This window comes from Homalodisca vitripennis, chromosome 4 (assembly GCF_021130785.1).
Source record: "Homalodisca vitripennis isolate AUS2020 chromosome 4, UT_GWSS_2.1, whole genome shotgun sequence".
Classification (NCBI taxonomy): domain Eukaryota; kingdom Metazoa; phylum Arthropoda; class Insecta; order Hemiptera; family Cicadellidae; genus Homalodisca; species Homalodisca vitripennis.
Window position 1 is genome coordinate 65104674 of NC_060210.1, and position 15770 is coordinate 65120443.

General features: G+C 31.6%; 1 protein-coding gene across 1 annotated transcript; it reads right to left on the reverse strand.

The window, feature by feature from the left end:
• Positions 1-11563: 11563 nt before the first annotated feature.
• On the reverse strand, positions 11564-15632 carry LOC124359417. The gene is made up of 3 exons (XM_046812148.1): positions 15367-15632; positions 12684-12968; positions 11564-11829 (listed from the first exon to the last, which is right to left on the reverse strand). Exons 1-3 carry the CDS (start codon positions 15367-15369, stop codon positions 11725-11727), a joined length of 393 nt encoding a protein of 130 aa, XP_046668104.1. The 5' UTR covers positions 15370-15632; the 3' UTR covers positions 11564-11724.
• Between the last annotated feature and the right edge of the window lie 138 nt (positions 15633-15770).

Genomic DNA, 15770 nt, shown 5'->3' on the forward strand with positions numbered 1-15770 from the left:
GTTGATATATTGTATATAGGGATTGATGAGACCAAAATGCAAACTTTTTACTATTTATAACAAAATAATAAGAAGGTTTAGTAAAATTATATAACTACTTTGCACTAATAGTAAAAATAATTCATATTAATTTCAGACCTGATTCAAACAAGCTAAAATACAAATGATATACTTGTTATTTCTTTAACAATTAAATCTGTAACAGTTCTGTCCAGAATTAATTGAGATAAACCAATACTGAGGGAAAATGCAGATCAGTTACCTGTTAAAATGCATCAATGAGGTAGTCTCATTGGTTATTAACAGGGAGGGGGTTATAGAATAAATCTAAATTTGATTAAATTAAATGAACAATTCAAATTTAACTACTGTATTTCCAACAAGTTATATGATTTATTAGACAAAACCTTTTTAATTCTCCCTCGTAGTTACGAAACTAAACTTCTTACATTAGCAATAGTCAATTTATAATTCTCCAATGATTGTGGTTAAATATCATGGATGACAGTTATAAAGATCAACAAATACAGTACACTACTAGTCAAAAACTATAACTTACTATATACTTTGTAACAATTAAATTATAATATAAATAAATAATTTTTTAGTGCAACTTTTTATTTATACTTTCAAGTAAAGTTATTAAATCCACTTATAGGGTTATCTATATATATATATATATATATATATATATATATATATATATATATATATATATATATATATATTCATTCATAAAGGAGGATATATGTAACAGTCGCGTTTTGGTATATGATAAAAGCACTTGAAGAAGACATCAAATCTGTAAAATGACATCATATCATTTTCAATATCATACTATTTTTTTTAATATTAGAATCAAAACTGCTGTGTACACTATTTTGTTGATAATTTCTCAAAATTGGTGTAAACTAACAATAATTTTCAAAATGTTAAGCCTCTCCCTTTTAACGAAAAACAGTGCGAACTAACTTCTCAAGCTTTTGTCATGTAAGTGTTGGTTAGTATTGTAAACAAACACACTGACAGACAAATGTTGTTTATTTTCTGCAAGTGTTACTTAACACTGGAAACTGAGGCTTTATTTCCAAACATGTTTCACACCATTGCCAGGAGAGAGTGGGTCCACAGATGTTGGAAATCAAGAGGAAAAATGTTTATACATAAGACAGCCTGCTCGTCTATTAAAAATAGAGGTATAGTTTCATAATCAGACTTTCAGTTATTAGAATACTGCAACAAAGTACTTAAATAGAGCACAATATAGTAAAAACTTCCACTCCTTACACGTTTTACTTAATTAGCAGGTAAATAATTAATTATTTTAGTTTTATATTTTGTCATTTTTACATTACCTAGAATTCATAAAGGCCTAGACTTTCAACATTGTTTGGGTACACTTAGTTTGAAATGTACATACATGAAATAAAAAAGAAACATTTTTTAAAGAATAACGTTTTTGCACACATACCTATGCCATTCCAATCCACTTAATACTGCACAGTATTACAAGTAGAAAGTGTGACCAAACTTACAATAGCATTCTAAATAACAGCCTTTTAAACCAAAATCATAATTTTTCAATTTAAGACTGTAACTTGTATTGTTAAAAGAATCTTTAAAATGGAAAGATTAAAAAGTATGAAACAGAGCTTTAATTGCATTTGAATAAAAATAAAAATTTAGCCTTTTATCACTTTTGAATCAAATGTGATAGTATTTTTAGGCTACACACAGTAAAAATGCTAGAGATTTGTTTTGTACCAATATATGTTTTGTGTAAACCATTCAAAACAACTAAATTGTATGAAAAATTAACAACATTTGAATATTAACTAAAACACACATCATACTACATTTGGTAAAAATCAATTTGCTTATTTGGTCATTACTTCTTACATAAATAAAAAAAACACACACACACTATATGCACTAAGACAAGTAAGGAGTCCCAAGACGGAGGTTTTCACAAACTCAAAAGTTTGGCTTTTTATTTATTTGAAATTGAAATGAAATGAATGAATGAAATGAATTTTTGCATTTATTTACAATATAACATTGATTTGATGGGTGATTCATTACTGAAGCACAGATTTTAATCTTGATGGATAAGTTCAATTTAAAACTTGATAATGATTTATAATAATATAATATAATATAATGTAATATAATCTTATGATTTATAATCTAATAAATAATATAACCTAGTGAAGAAGAATAGTTCAGTTATTAACATGAGCCTCAAATTAAACTCCCAATGAGGTACATGCATGGGTTAGACTACCTGTGGAATAAATAAGCAAGAAAAAGCAAGTTTAGGAATTGACTTTACAAAATTAGGTATAAGGGACAAAAATGTTATATACCAGTAAATAATTTAGACTGGATATACTTTTAAAAGTTATTTATGCTATCATAGACAAATATTCAGTTACAAAACAATTCAATAAAATTAATATAAGAATTGATAATGGAAGTGTAATGGAATTATGGAAGATATTAATCAAACTTTATGAAGTATCTGACCACAATAATTAACAAAAACTTAATTAATTCATTTGGTTAGATATAATCAAGATTGATTGGCCAATATAAGGCTTGTTCAAAGTTGATCGGGTTTGGATAACGTTGGACTGAGCTTTTACCTGAACTATGAAGACACTGCCACAACTTTAGACTTTTTAGACATATTGAGTTTTGTAACACTTAAAATTTGAAAGGATAGTAGGATATTGGTCATATTTCATTATTATATATTAAAAAATAGAGCAGTGTAATGGATATGTCAGAAGAAGAGGGTAGATTTCAAACTCCAAAATTCAGAATTACATTTTTGTTACATATAACAGTGGTAAAAATTTCTCTGAAACTCTATCATTTTACATAATCCATAATCAATAAAATATTTATTCAAATTTGTCTTTTTTAATATTTGAAATTAATATTATAGATAGTTGATGATTACATTGTCAGTATGAAAAAATAGTTTTAAATATAAATTTAGTACCCTGAATTTAGGGGTTTTAAATAAATATATTTCTTGATTTTTCTTTTTTCTTCTATACCTCTGTAAAACATAAATTTGTAGATAAGAAATTCCATGACACGGTCACACTTTGCTATAAATCTCCTGTTAAACACATGAATTACACAATCGTAAACACTTTACAACTGAATTCACTGAGTTCTTATCTCTCAGATATAGATTTAAAATAGGAGTTATTTATTATAAATCAAATGTTTACATATTTTTAATTGTATCTTAGTTTTTAAAATTTAACAACTGACATTTTATATGGTTATTACAAAGTTTGGTGGTTATCAAAACATTTTTTTTGTTTATTACAAAGTTTTGTTTGATTATCAATAATGTGTTTGAAATATTGCTTGCCATGCATGATCTCTGACACAAAGCTTAAATATTTATTACTTACAATATACAAAACATTTTAATAACTCTATCTAAAAGTAGTTATATTAATTTGTTAACTTGAATAAAGCTCTAAATTGCTTTATAAATCTGAAAATATAATACAAGTCTTAAATTTAAGCTGTTGCTGTAGCATGTTGTGTTTTGAAGTTCAAAACACAATTTTTATTCAGTAACAACACACTTAAACAGTAATTACAGTTGATTAATTAAGGTGAGCATTGTTTTAATTGGTGTAGTATTAACAAAAATAAGATTAATAGGATATATAAATATGCCGGAGAAAGCAGTACAGAATGCAAACAAACCTGTCACAGGCCACTGTATTATTCATTAAAACAGTAAGCACTACTGTAATGGGAAAGGGGTTATAAGTCAGCTTCATAAATGAATAATACAGACATACAACTGTTAAAAATTTATCTTCATTGCAAGGAGTCAGAGACAGTGCGTGTGACCAACCAAGGGTTGAATATTTACATTGAATGTACATAAAAAATAAATCTTTTATTTTGTAAAAAAATTCATCTGAAATCATGAAAACCTAAATAGTACACCAATCTACTCGTAGATATTTCAGACCTCTCAAGAAATGGTGAACAGCTAAACACAATGTCTGAAATGTAAAAATGAGGGTGTTTGTATGATATATAATTTGACAGTATTTAATTTAAACCAGAAAATTTAATTCAATGTCTCATTTAAGATCCTCTTAAGCTAATGGTCCCACCATTAGTTTCATTATCACGGTTTAGATGTTTGGTACAATATTATGACAATTTTATTGTTTTACAATAAACAATTATATCAGGGGAATTTTAAAAATGAAAATCATCAATAGAAAGTGTGTAAAGTACCACTGCCCAATATGGGCACTTGTTTCATTCTTATATAAAATATTACTTCTTTACTGTACTTTCTTCATATGCAGAATCTATTTCATGTTACAAACTGACAATACCTAAGCGTGAGTTTATATTAAAAAGATTTTGTGTGTATGGTTTGTGTCTATCGTAACTGTTCATTAACTTGTTCATTAACTTGCGCGCACACACACACATTTTAAAATTCACTATTACACATTTTTAGAATGCTGTTAACAGGATTACGAATTATGAAAAATTAATTTACTTATTTAGTCCTGTAAAATAAAAAAAATTATCTGTGACTACCCCTATTATTTTTTGTACGTCCAAAAATAAATTTACGAACTGAAATAATGATATTATGTACAATACATAATGATAAATAGTGTTAGCTAAGAAATTATTTAAAAAGCTGTTATTTTTATTTAGGAATATTCTTAGTTGAAAGCACAGACATCTGTGGTTATAATCATCGCCATTTAGTAGAATAGTACTTGAACATAGCATAATAACATAAGTAACATGAATGTTGTAGGTTTGATTTACTACCTTTTCACTTCTAAACTCAAGTGTCTATTGGGAACTGCTGGGATGTCCAAGATGCTAGTCCCAAGGTTATCCAGTATGAAGCTGGGCTATTACGTTATCGAAGAACGGGTTTGGTCAAATATCAATGCGTCATTAAATTTCTTGTTGAACTAAAGTCCAAATTTATCTACATAAAATGACTACCTTTGTCCAATAGAAAAATAGGAATCTGATTTTAAACCTAATAATACCATTATAAAATATACATTTAAAAAATCACATAACATTACAATCAAAGACAATTCAAACCAAGATGCCCTACTGATATTAGAAGCTATAATTGAACAATGAAAACATTTAGTACCTACTGTGGTAGGTCCCATTAATGGTAATACTAGGTCTGACCATGGGATTGCATTGAAACCAGTTCTTCCAGTAAGACTTCTATATTATTTTTTCTGTGGTTGCAATATGTGTCACAGCTGGTTATTAGATTCTATTTACATAACACATATTTTAAAATGCAATAATTAAAAGAGCTATCATCAAATCTATATATTCAAGGTGTGTTCATAAAGCAACGGTTTAAATACCACAAGTTTGAAGAGTCTGACTGTCAAGATTTTTTTTTATTATGTTGGTACTCATGGTCCTGAAGCATAATACAATTTTCTGCTGTATTCATGGTTTACTTTTTTACGCAGCTGCTAAGATCTCCACAAAGGGCGACAATGGTTATAATTGCTGTGTCAAATGAGCTCTGCGACGTTAACCCTAAAACTAATTAGCCTTCGAGAGTTCTTGTGGATCAAGTACAGATGTTGGTTATGAGACATGACCATACAATCTTTGTAATGGTCTCCATTTTTCAGCACCATTATGATCACTGGAACTCCTATATCAACGGGGAAAAGAGGTAAAGCAACATGGAGCTGCAGGAGAGTCTCGAGGAGATGGGAGCCACAATGGTGGATAATAATAATAATAATAATAAAATCTTTATTGCATCAGACAATATATCATTGTATCACAATCGTCAAAATGTGACCAACGTTAAAACCACAGTTAATCCAATACAACCATTTACACACAGTCAGACATACATTTTCTACATTTAAGCAAATACAGCCACACTGACTTCAGATCCAACAATTTCAGTCATATAATCGTTTTAATTATCCCAGCGACTCATCATGAATTCCTCGACAGAGTAAAACACCTTTGACACCAATAGGCGTTTAAGACGAGCTTTGAATTGTTTTTGGTTGTTGAAATTTTTTATTCCGTCAGGAAGCTTATTGATTAATTTGACACCAACATGAAGTGGGAGGTGTTGAGATAGCGTCAGCTTGTGTTGCTGAGTTCTTAAGTTGTCCCTGTATCTAGTTTCGTATTGGTGAACGTTTCTACCACGAATCAATTGACATTTTGACACGCAGTACACTATCACCTCATAGATAGACCAGTACACTATCACCTAAAAGCAAGGCAAAGTCAATAATCCAAGCTCCCCAAAAGATATCCTACATGACTCTCTGAATTTAAATTTTTGAATGATTCTGACTGCTCTCTTTTGCAGCATGAAAACACGATCTATTTTGTTTTTGGCACATCCACCCCAAAGTCTTACTCCATACGCAAAGTGTGGATGAATAAGGCCAAAGTAGGCCATTTTTAAAACCTCGGGAGGACAAAACTTTGCTAGGTGCTGCAAGGCATAAATGCCTGAGGCAACTCTAGCACAGATGTGGTCGACATGATCATTCCATGTCAGACCACTATCAATGTACATTCCCAGGAGTTTTGTGGAATTCGTTTCCTCGAAAAGTACATCATCCTCAAACACGGCTGGCACTTCTGAGTTGTCGTTTTGACGAAGGCAGAAATGTACGACATTTGATTTGGATTGGTTTTCAAATTCATGTCAGTGAAATACTGAATGCATGAATTCAATTCCATGAATGATTTGATTTCAAGATCTTTTTTTTATTTGCTTTTGAAACAGAGAGTCGTGTCGTCAGCATATTGAAACAGTTTCCCATACTGGATTACTGAATTGTCTGCCGACAGACTAGAAACAAAAGAGGCCCTAGAATAGATCCCTGAGGGACACCATGGACCATTTTAATTTTGCTTGATGTGACGTTCAAAATCTCCACGAACTGATCTCGGTCCTTCAGGTAGGAAGAGAGCCATGAGTACGGGAGACCCCGCACGCCACACCTTTCTAACTGGTGCATCAGTGTTTCATGGTGTATACAGTCAAAAGCTTTGGAAAGGTCAAGAAATATGCTTATCACATGTTCTCTCCTTTCCATTCCATCGACAGTATCTTCCAAAAGATTGTTCATTGTGTCAATTGTGGATTTGTTTCTTCTGAATCCAAATTGTTCCGGATTCAGGGTCTCATTGTTTTCGAGAAAGCCTTCAAGTCTTTCATAGAAAACTTTTTCATAAATTTTGCTGAAAGTTGGAAGGATTGCAATCCGACGATAGTTGCTTGTCAGGCATTTATCGTCCTTTTTAAAAACTGGGATGATTTTGGCTGTTTTCAAAAGAGACGGGAAGATTCCCGTTTCCAATGAGAAATTGATCAATTTGGCGAGTGGTGTCAAAATGTGCTTGTAGCAGCGTTTGAGTAACCAAATGGAGAGTCCATTGACATCACAAGTTTTTTTAGATTTCAGACTTTGAATGACACACGCTACTTCAACCTCACACACAGGACGTGACATTGTTGATAAGACATCTATTCACCAAACACAGGCAACATCTGAACCAGATGGGGAAGTGGGTGCTTTCTGGTATGTTACTGTGGCTGCGAGGAGGGTCCATTTGACCACCATTTGACTGATGCCCAACGTCTGTCATTTGTCTGCAGCCGGGGCTGGCTTCCTAGATTTAATCCTTGGCCAAATCGCAAATGCACAAGCATCTTTACACACCTTCAACAACCATTTGCCTTCAGCACCAGAGCTACCCTATACTGGTGCGGTGAGGCCTACCCCACGTACTGGTTATGGCTGCCTGCTGTGGTTGTCGACTGGTGCAGCCACCTGATGATCGCTGTGGTTATCGGTACTCCTGCGGTCACACCAAACGTCGGCTGCCAGTGGTACTGATGTCACTGGCCACTTGTCAGCCTCCCGTCACTGTACAGCATTATTGCCACCTACACTTGTTGCTTCCTGTATCCCCACCACCATCCCACATGAGCCCAGAACACCAGACATTGGTACTTTAACAGATGCCATGAATACATTTTCACAATCCTTTCAAGTATTAATTTAAAGAAGTAGATTTTACGAAGGTATTGATTGATACATCAGGCTCAGGTGTACATAAATTCATCCAAGACAAATTACAATTTCAAATAATCCAAATTTAAAGTGTTTAAAATTTAAAATCATACATCAGAATGCACAGACCACCTCAAATAAGCTAGATGATCTTGTACTCATGTGTGATGAGTTGAAACTCTTTTCAAACTAGAAAATTATGAATTGGCATACATTGTCTGTAGGACATGTAATGGAGTGGTGTGGCAATGTTTGTGAAAAGTTCCTAAATTATACATCCTTCAAGATTGACTACAAGTCCGAGCTGGATATAGAAACAGAGTGAGTAGAAATAAAGACCAAATCTATTAGAACAATAAACATTATTGGACTGTATTGTTCACCACTGTGGATGCAGTAACTACTTTTTTCAGTGTTTAGATTTGATTTAACAATTTTAATTTTTAAACAATTATAAATTCATTTTCATTGGCGACTTTAGTATAAATTTACTGGGCCACACCAACTTCTTAACCCAGCTGCTATGGGACATTCGAAATTCTTGGTGGACTAGGGTAACCGTTTTAACATGAACCGCCATCGACAACATAGTTATCTGCAATGTCTCTGTCTCTGTTTGGAATGTAGCCATCTCATATCATTTCGCGCAGAAATAAATCGGTTCATGGAGTATCACAGTGGTCTATTCTTGGGCCAATTCTTTTTTTTCTACATGTAAATCAAATAATTTCATCGTTCCATACTAGAAAGATAATTCAATATGCTGATGATATGCATAAAATAATTTTTAAAGAAAATAATGAAAGAAATCCTTCAAAACTGTGCATTTAACATTTTTCTGATCACTATTTGAGAACAAATAGTACAAAATCTAATATCATCACCTTTTGTCTCTGACAAAATGAAGATGGAAGACATCCGGCAATTTTTGTGGAAGTGAGGTCTTAGAAAATACTGACTCCACCAAATTCTTAGGGATGTATCACGACAAAGGTCTAACCTGGAACAATCATGTTGACTATATCTGTGCTCGTGGTACTTCAGGCATCTTCACTCAGGGTAACCTTGCTAGTTATTGTTCACAAAGTGTCTTGAGGGTGGCATATTTTGGCCTCATTTCTCCATCCTTGACATATGGGTGGAGACTTTGGGACAGCTGTGCTAAATACAAGCTAGAAATAGTATTTAGACTACAAAAAAAGCAGTCAGAATAATTTTCCAATCAAAAACCAGAGAGTAATGTAGGGATGCTTTCAGGGAGCATACTGCTGTGACAATGCAGAATTATTGAAACGTTTTATAACAGATGACAAAACATGGGTTTACAGATATTACGTCGAAACTAAGGCCCAATCATCCCAGAGGAGGCATTCTGGTTCACCAAGAGCAGTGGAATTGAAAGGTTATGCTCATTATGTTTTATGATTGTAATGGTATAGTGCATCATGAATTCTGGCCACAAGGTCAAATGGTCAATGAGGATTACCACCTGCAAGTTCAATGCTGAAGCAATCCAAAATACATCTGGATTTGTGGCAAAACAATTCATGGCTTTTTGCCTCCATATTCATCAGACATGGCTCCATATGATTTTTTTTTATATACAAAAATAAAGAGAAGTGCTGTAGTTTTACAATCATAGAAACATTAAAAGTGCATTGAATGCTAAAGGCTGTTTTGAGGATTGTGATACGCCTCTAAACAGGGAAGAAACCTAAACATTTATATTTATTTTGATATAAATTTATTTGTGGATCATAATTATAGATCACATGTCATTAAATCTTTAAAAATCTATTGAGTACTTTTCAACTCCCCTATAATTTAAAAACTATAAACATACTTTTTATATAAATAAAACTTTATATATAATATATATTTTTATACATACACACATACATACTAGTAGTTACCCTTGGCTTCACACACAATATCTTGTTGAAAAACAGGACACTATATTCACATACTATTTTTCTATGACATTACAAACGCTCCTGTGATAATTGATAGTCACTCAATGCTACTGCAATCTCCTGATCCATTTTAGATTTAAGTTTAAGGAACAGTGTTTTGGATCCCTGAAGTCATAAAGTGAAATAGTTTTTATAAGATTTGAATTTCCCTCCAACATTCTATGATAATTTATTGAACTGCTCTAACGATTTCAGTAACATTGAAATATTTTAGGCCAGTGAGATGGAATCTTTAAATGGAAGACGATGGCAATTAATGATGTAATGCATGCTTGTGATATAGTGCATAATGATATAATGATATGTGGCATTCTGTGCAATTTAGGAATGGAAGTAAGCTTATCTTAGATATTATGTTGGTGTCCATGTTACTTTTATGATTACTCTATCCTTTCAAGACTATAAATATCAATACATTTCAAATTGTATTTAAATTAATATGTTGTTTACATAGAACAGTTGATTACTTTATGACAGGTTCTTGTAATAAATAAATACCTTTGCTGCAGTGCATTTCTTATGGAAATTTTTAGAACTTTATCACCAGCCCTGATGTTGTAGAGAAAAGTCATTGCTTTGTTGATAAGTAATTCAGGACAATTCCTTTATATAGATAAATCTGTCAAATCAATCAAGAATCAATATGAGTCTGTTCCAGTTGTTTAAATTCACTCCCGGTCTAATTTATTTACAGTTCCACAACTGAATTATGCTGTTGTACTGACCAAGAAAATGGTCACATTTCTTGGTTTTGAAATCCAACTTAGAATAATATCTGGTGCTGAAGTGATTTTGATGTTTTCACTGATCAAGAAATATTTATAAGGGCATATGCTTCTGGTATAAGGGAAAGATTTTACTATCCATTTGCTTTTCTTTAACTACTGTAAAAATGCCACACACAATATCAAAGGAGCTAATCAGATTCAATTACATTGTGTTTAATAATTTACAATTTTGTACAATTAGATAGTTTTTATAAGAGCGTTTAAATAGTATTTCCATTGCATTAGATGTTTAATTTATCATTAGTGTAATTTAAATTTAAAATTAGATAATAACTTCGTCTTTGCAATCTGCATTGAACTACTGATCAAGCACCTTGCAATAATTTAATATTTTGAAAAATTTAAAAGTAAACACTTTTTTGCCTCTGATGAACATCAGCTGAAAGTGTTAACAGCTTTTAAGTATCAGTTCACTTTGTATTATGTATCGTAGCGCAGTCTGCCGGCTCCAGTGTAAAACATTCCTAAATCAACAACAATTTATAAATAAAAAGTTAATTAAATAAACAATTTAAATTGGACTGAAATGTAAGTATAAACCATTCTTGAATCCACCTGAAGACACACAAAAATTGTATTAAAATAGATCCATAGATATATATTAAAATATATATATATATATATATATATATATACATATACTAAGCAATTTTAGGTAAAATAATAAATTAAACAAAAATTAAATAGAGAATTTTTTATTAAAAACATTACATCATTCTCAATTTTGTTTGTATAATTTAACATGATGGAAAAAATAAATACCGGGACGAACACTTTAAAATCTAATCTTGCCTAATAAGAAAATATCACAGTGATTATATAGTAATACAATTCGGAACTTTAATTTTGTCGGTTAACGGTCCTTCTGGAACCAGCAGCAAATGGAGACTGTCTGTTCTGAGACTGTGCTGCTGCAGCCTGTGCTTGCTGTTGCTGTTGTTCTCGCTGGAAAAAAATACATAATATTTTAAAATTTTTTCACTTCAAGATAAAAAATTAACAACCTTATCCATTAACTGCTAATATAATACATTCTATACTAACATTAGAACTATACTTTCCTTTTAAATGAAACCACATTGTCCACTGTTGTATAGTACACAATACTGGTCAAACCAAATTAAATATAAACTACAGTGTTAAAGTACCATGAGAACTTATTTGAGTAAATTTATGATTATTCATGAATGAGGTGTGGCAGTGTTAATTTTAATCAAGAGATCGATTTTGTTCTTAGATTGTATACTGAATGGATATATAACGAATTGACTAACTAAAGAAGGCTTATAAATTTACATTCACTTTGAGGATCATCTAGATTGTATTTTAAATAGGATAATAATTAGTTTTAAATATTTTCTGTTAACAGTACAGTTGTGTTTAGAAAACCAATAGTTTAATTTTGTTACACAAATTTGATTAAAATGTAAGTGACGTGTTTTATAAATACATATTTTAATTCAATTTGTATAATAAAATAAATTATTGGTACAATTATTTATAAATACAGTAAAATTGAGAGCTGAAATGTTTTGTCCATGTAATTATGTACGTAATTATGTATGTATGTCCTACAAATTACAATAATTTAAGATTGGAATTAAATTGTAGTGTACCAACAATTTAACCTATAGTGATATCAGCTGATAGATTACTTATCGACCCCATAATAAAGTAATAAAGACAATTTAGATTTAACCCATACTACCTGGTGTGATGTGCTCATGAAAAAGATTTATCCCCCTAAGTCTAGTCCTAGTATCACCGCTGGTACCCAGTATTGTAAGATCTCTGCTCACCTGTTTCTGAATAGCGATAGCGTTGAGGTACCAGAAGGGCTTGTGCTGGTCAGGCCACTCAGAGACACGGTTGTACACATCCTCGGTCTCCAGAGTACCAGGATGGATGGGTGATGCAGGAGCTGGATCCGGACCAGTTTCGGAAGAGCCGAATCGGTTATCAGTACCTTCGGGCAGATACTGGGGTAGCACTCCAGGGTTAGAGCTGCCGAGGTAAGGTGGACGTTGGGCCATTGTGCCAGCCAACGAAAGAACCACAAGAGCAATCACTGCACACTGTCGCACCTGTAAGATGTTTGGCATGAGAGTATATATTCTTTATAGAATAAAAATATTGAAGAAATCGATAAAAGTTTATTTTTAATTACTTTGCTCCTGTTTAAATTATGTTAAATAGAAGAGTTTGTGAGTTTCTATGACACACAGAATAATATTTTATTTTAAGGTTAATATCCACTTTTTACATTCTAGTCATTCAGTAAGTTGCTTTTACATCAGATAGTTTTTACTTAGGGGCAGATGAAAGATATGTAAATCTAAAGTTGGTTTGAATCTTTAAACTTATAATCTCACAGTTGTGGATTCTCTTTCGATGAATGGTTCTGCATTAAATAGATTTAACTGGAGCATTCATTTTTCATCTCATTGTTTGGATAGTGATGATTACTCCACATTATATTGCCAGATATATGATAAATTTATGATTCGTGTTGGGAAACCATTGTGAACTGAGAGAAAAAATTAAAAATACATCGATTTAATTTGATACGATTAAGTATAATACTCGACTTAAAGCAATAACTGAGATAACTGAAAGAATTATCACTATTGACAGAGGTCAATAGAACCCACAGTTAGCTTGTTTGTGGTGTGTTGTTTGATTCATAATCACATGCTATGATAAGTCAAAGCAAAATGTCCTGTTTATTCTAATTTACAAATGAGTCTTTCATTTACTAAATTTACAATCAATACTAATTAATTAGCCATCAATGATAATGGTGTCCATCTTTTAATGTCAACATTGGTTTATCTTTAGAATTTTATTAAGTAAATCTTAGTGAGTATACATTTAATATAAATGCTGAAGTACAATGTTAAAACTAATAGTTTCTTCATGTATGAACATTTTGTCACTAGATTTGTAAATGAATATGCAGTTTAAGTAAGAAACACAAAAAAATCATTGAATTGATAGAATATTCGTGAATGGTCTGGGCCCCCAAGCTGCTGCAGAAAATTTAATTTTTAATATGTTTAATACATTATTTCATTTATTTATATTTATATTTATTTTAGGATTTACACTGATTTATTTTATAACCTCTAGTGTGGTCTATTATTTAATCAGATTAACTCCCCCCCCAAAAAAAACAGTATTAGTTACACCACTGGTTAGCATACTGTTAAAACTTTGCACGGCTTTAATATCAGTGAAATTAATCATATGGTAAAATAGAATTTCAGAGGAATTGATTCCTTATATTTTCCCCTGGATACGCCCCTTACACCACATATGAGTTCTGAAAAGTCTATGATAATGGGAGTTTGGGTTACGATCATTCCAAATACATTTGTATAAAAATTCAAAGACCCTATGGAAATGAGGTATTGCCATTTTAACAAGCTATGAATGGTAACAGTCTAGTCATAACTTTCAAAATCTTGTGTTAAAAATTACTTCATAGAATAAACTCATGACAGCATTTTAGAAATTGAATTCAGTAAAATTTGACCATTCACAGCTTCTAAAATGGTTTCTATATTTCATTTTATACTAAATTATACAACTTTTCATAATTTTCAATTGTCAATTTTTACAGATACATTTGTCATGTTGAGGAACAGATCTAGTAATGAATACTTTAAATCAAAGTAGTTAAATAAGACTGATTAAAAAATCTCTTTGTCTTTTGACTAAATAGATGGTAAACTTTGAACATCGATTGAAAGAGGTTGGAAAACAAAGGGGGAAATGTGTGGCCCATAACAATCCCATTGGAAAGATATTCAGAAAATCGGTTTAATTTTGTATAGGATGCCAAGAGAAGGAAACCAGGTTGTTGACTATCTTTTTGTTCTGTTATTTAGATTTGTAAATGTAATTTGACATGAAGCTAATAATGTATTTTTAATCAAGTTCCATTAACTATAAAATTGTATTTTTGTAATTGTCTACAGTCAATTTATGTTGATTTTAAGTTTTCACAATTTGTTTAATCTCATGATCAAGTCAATAAATTAATTGAAACATTACATGATGTTGTTAATAATATGACGTTGATCATAACATATATAATGTTACCGGTAATTAAACAAAAAATAAATAAATATATATCAAATAAAATCCCCTGCATACATTTACTTACTGTTCTAAATAACTTAAAACCTACATTCCAAACTCATCAAAAGGCCATAAAGTTTCAAAAGTTGTAGGTAGTTAGACTAAAAATTGAAAAAACTTACTACTAAAATTATATTGTGTGCAAATTAATTTTTTATAAGTCAGAAGTAAAACAAACTTTCTGGTCATCTCAGTGTAATAATAATATTTTGAGTTCAAATGATTATTGTTATAACATAGTTCAAAAACACAATAAGTATTTTATAAACAGTGTTAAATATATAACAATTTGTGTACAGTGAAGGAGTAAACTGAATACAAAGCTGTAAATTAGCTCACCATTCCTATACTGTAGAACAGTTCTTCTGTGAACAAAAGACAACACAAGCAGTTCAACACTAAGGCAGGTTTGTTGTGGCTTGTAGGATGATACTTCACACCGGTTTTACTATAATATGCCCCCCTCACTCTCCTACCCCCACTACAGCGACTCTGGGATATCCGACAGCAGAAAGACGTCACTGACAGAACTTTGCCGGCCGCGATCGAGTCGATCCCTCTCTCTTTCCCCCCACCATTTCCTCTGATCGGCGTTGACGCGAGGTTTTCTGTTCCAATTCCCCAACTGGACGAGCGCGATTGGAAAAGCAAACAATCGAGTTCCCAGTTGTGACGTCCACTTTGATTTATAGGGCAAAACCTATTACCTGGAACGAAGGAATATCATCATTGAATTCGTAACT

Coding starts and splice junctions, on each gene's coding strand:
- LOC124359417 (XM_046812148.1), bottom strand. Junction 11,830..12,683: donor CTATCGCTATTCAGAAACAG/GTGAGCAGAGAT, acceptor ATTTTTTTCCAG/CGAGAACAACAGCAACAGCA.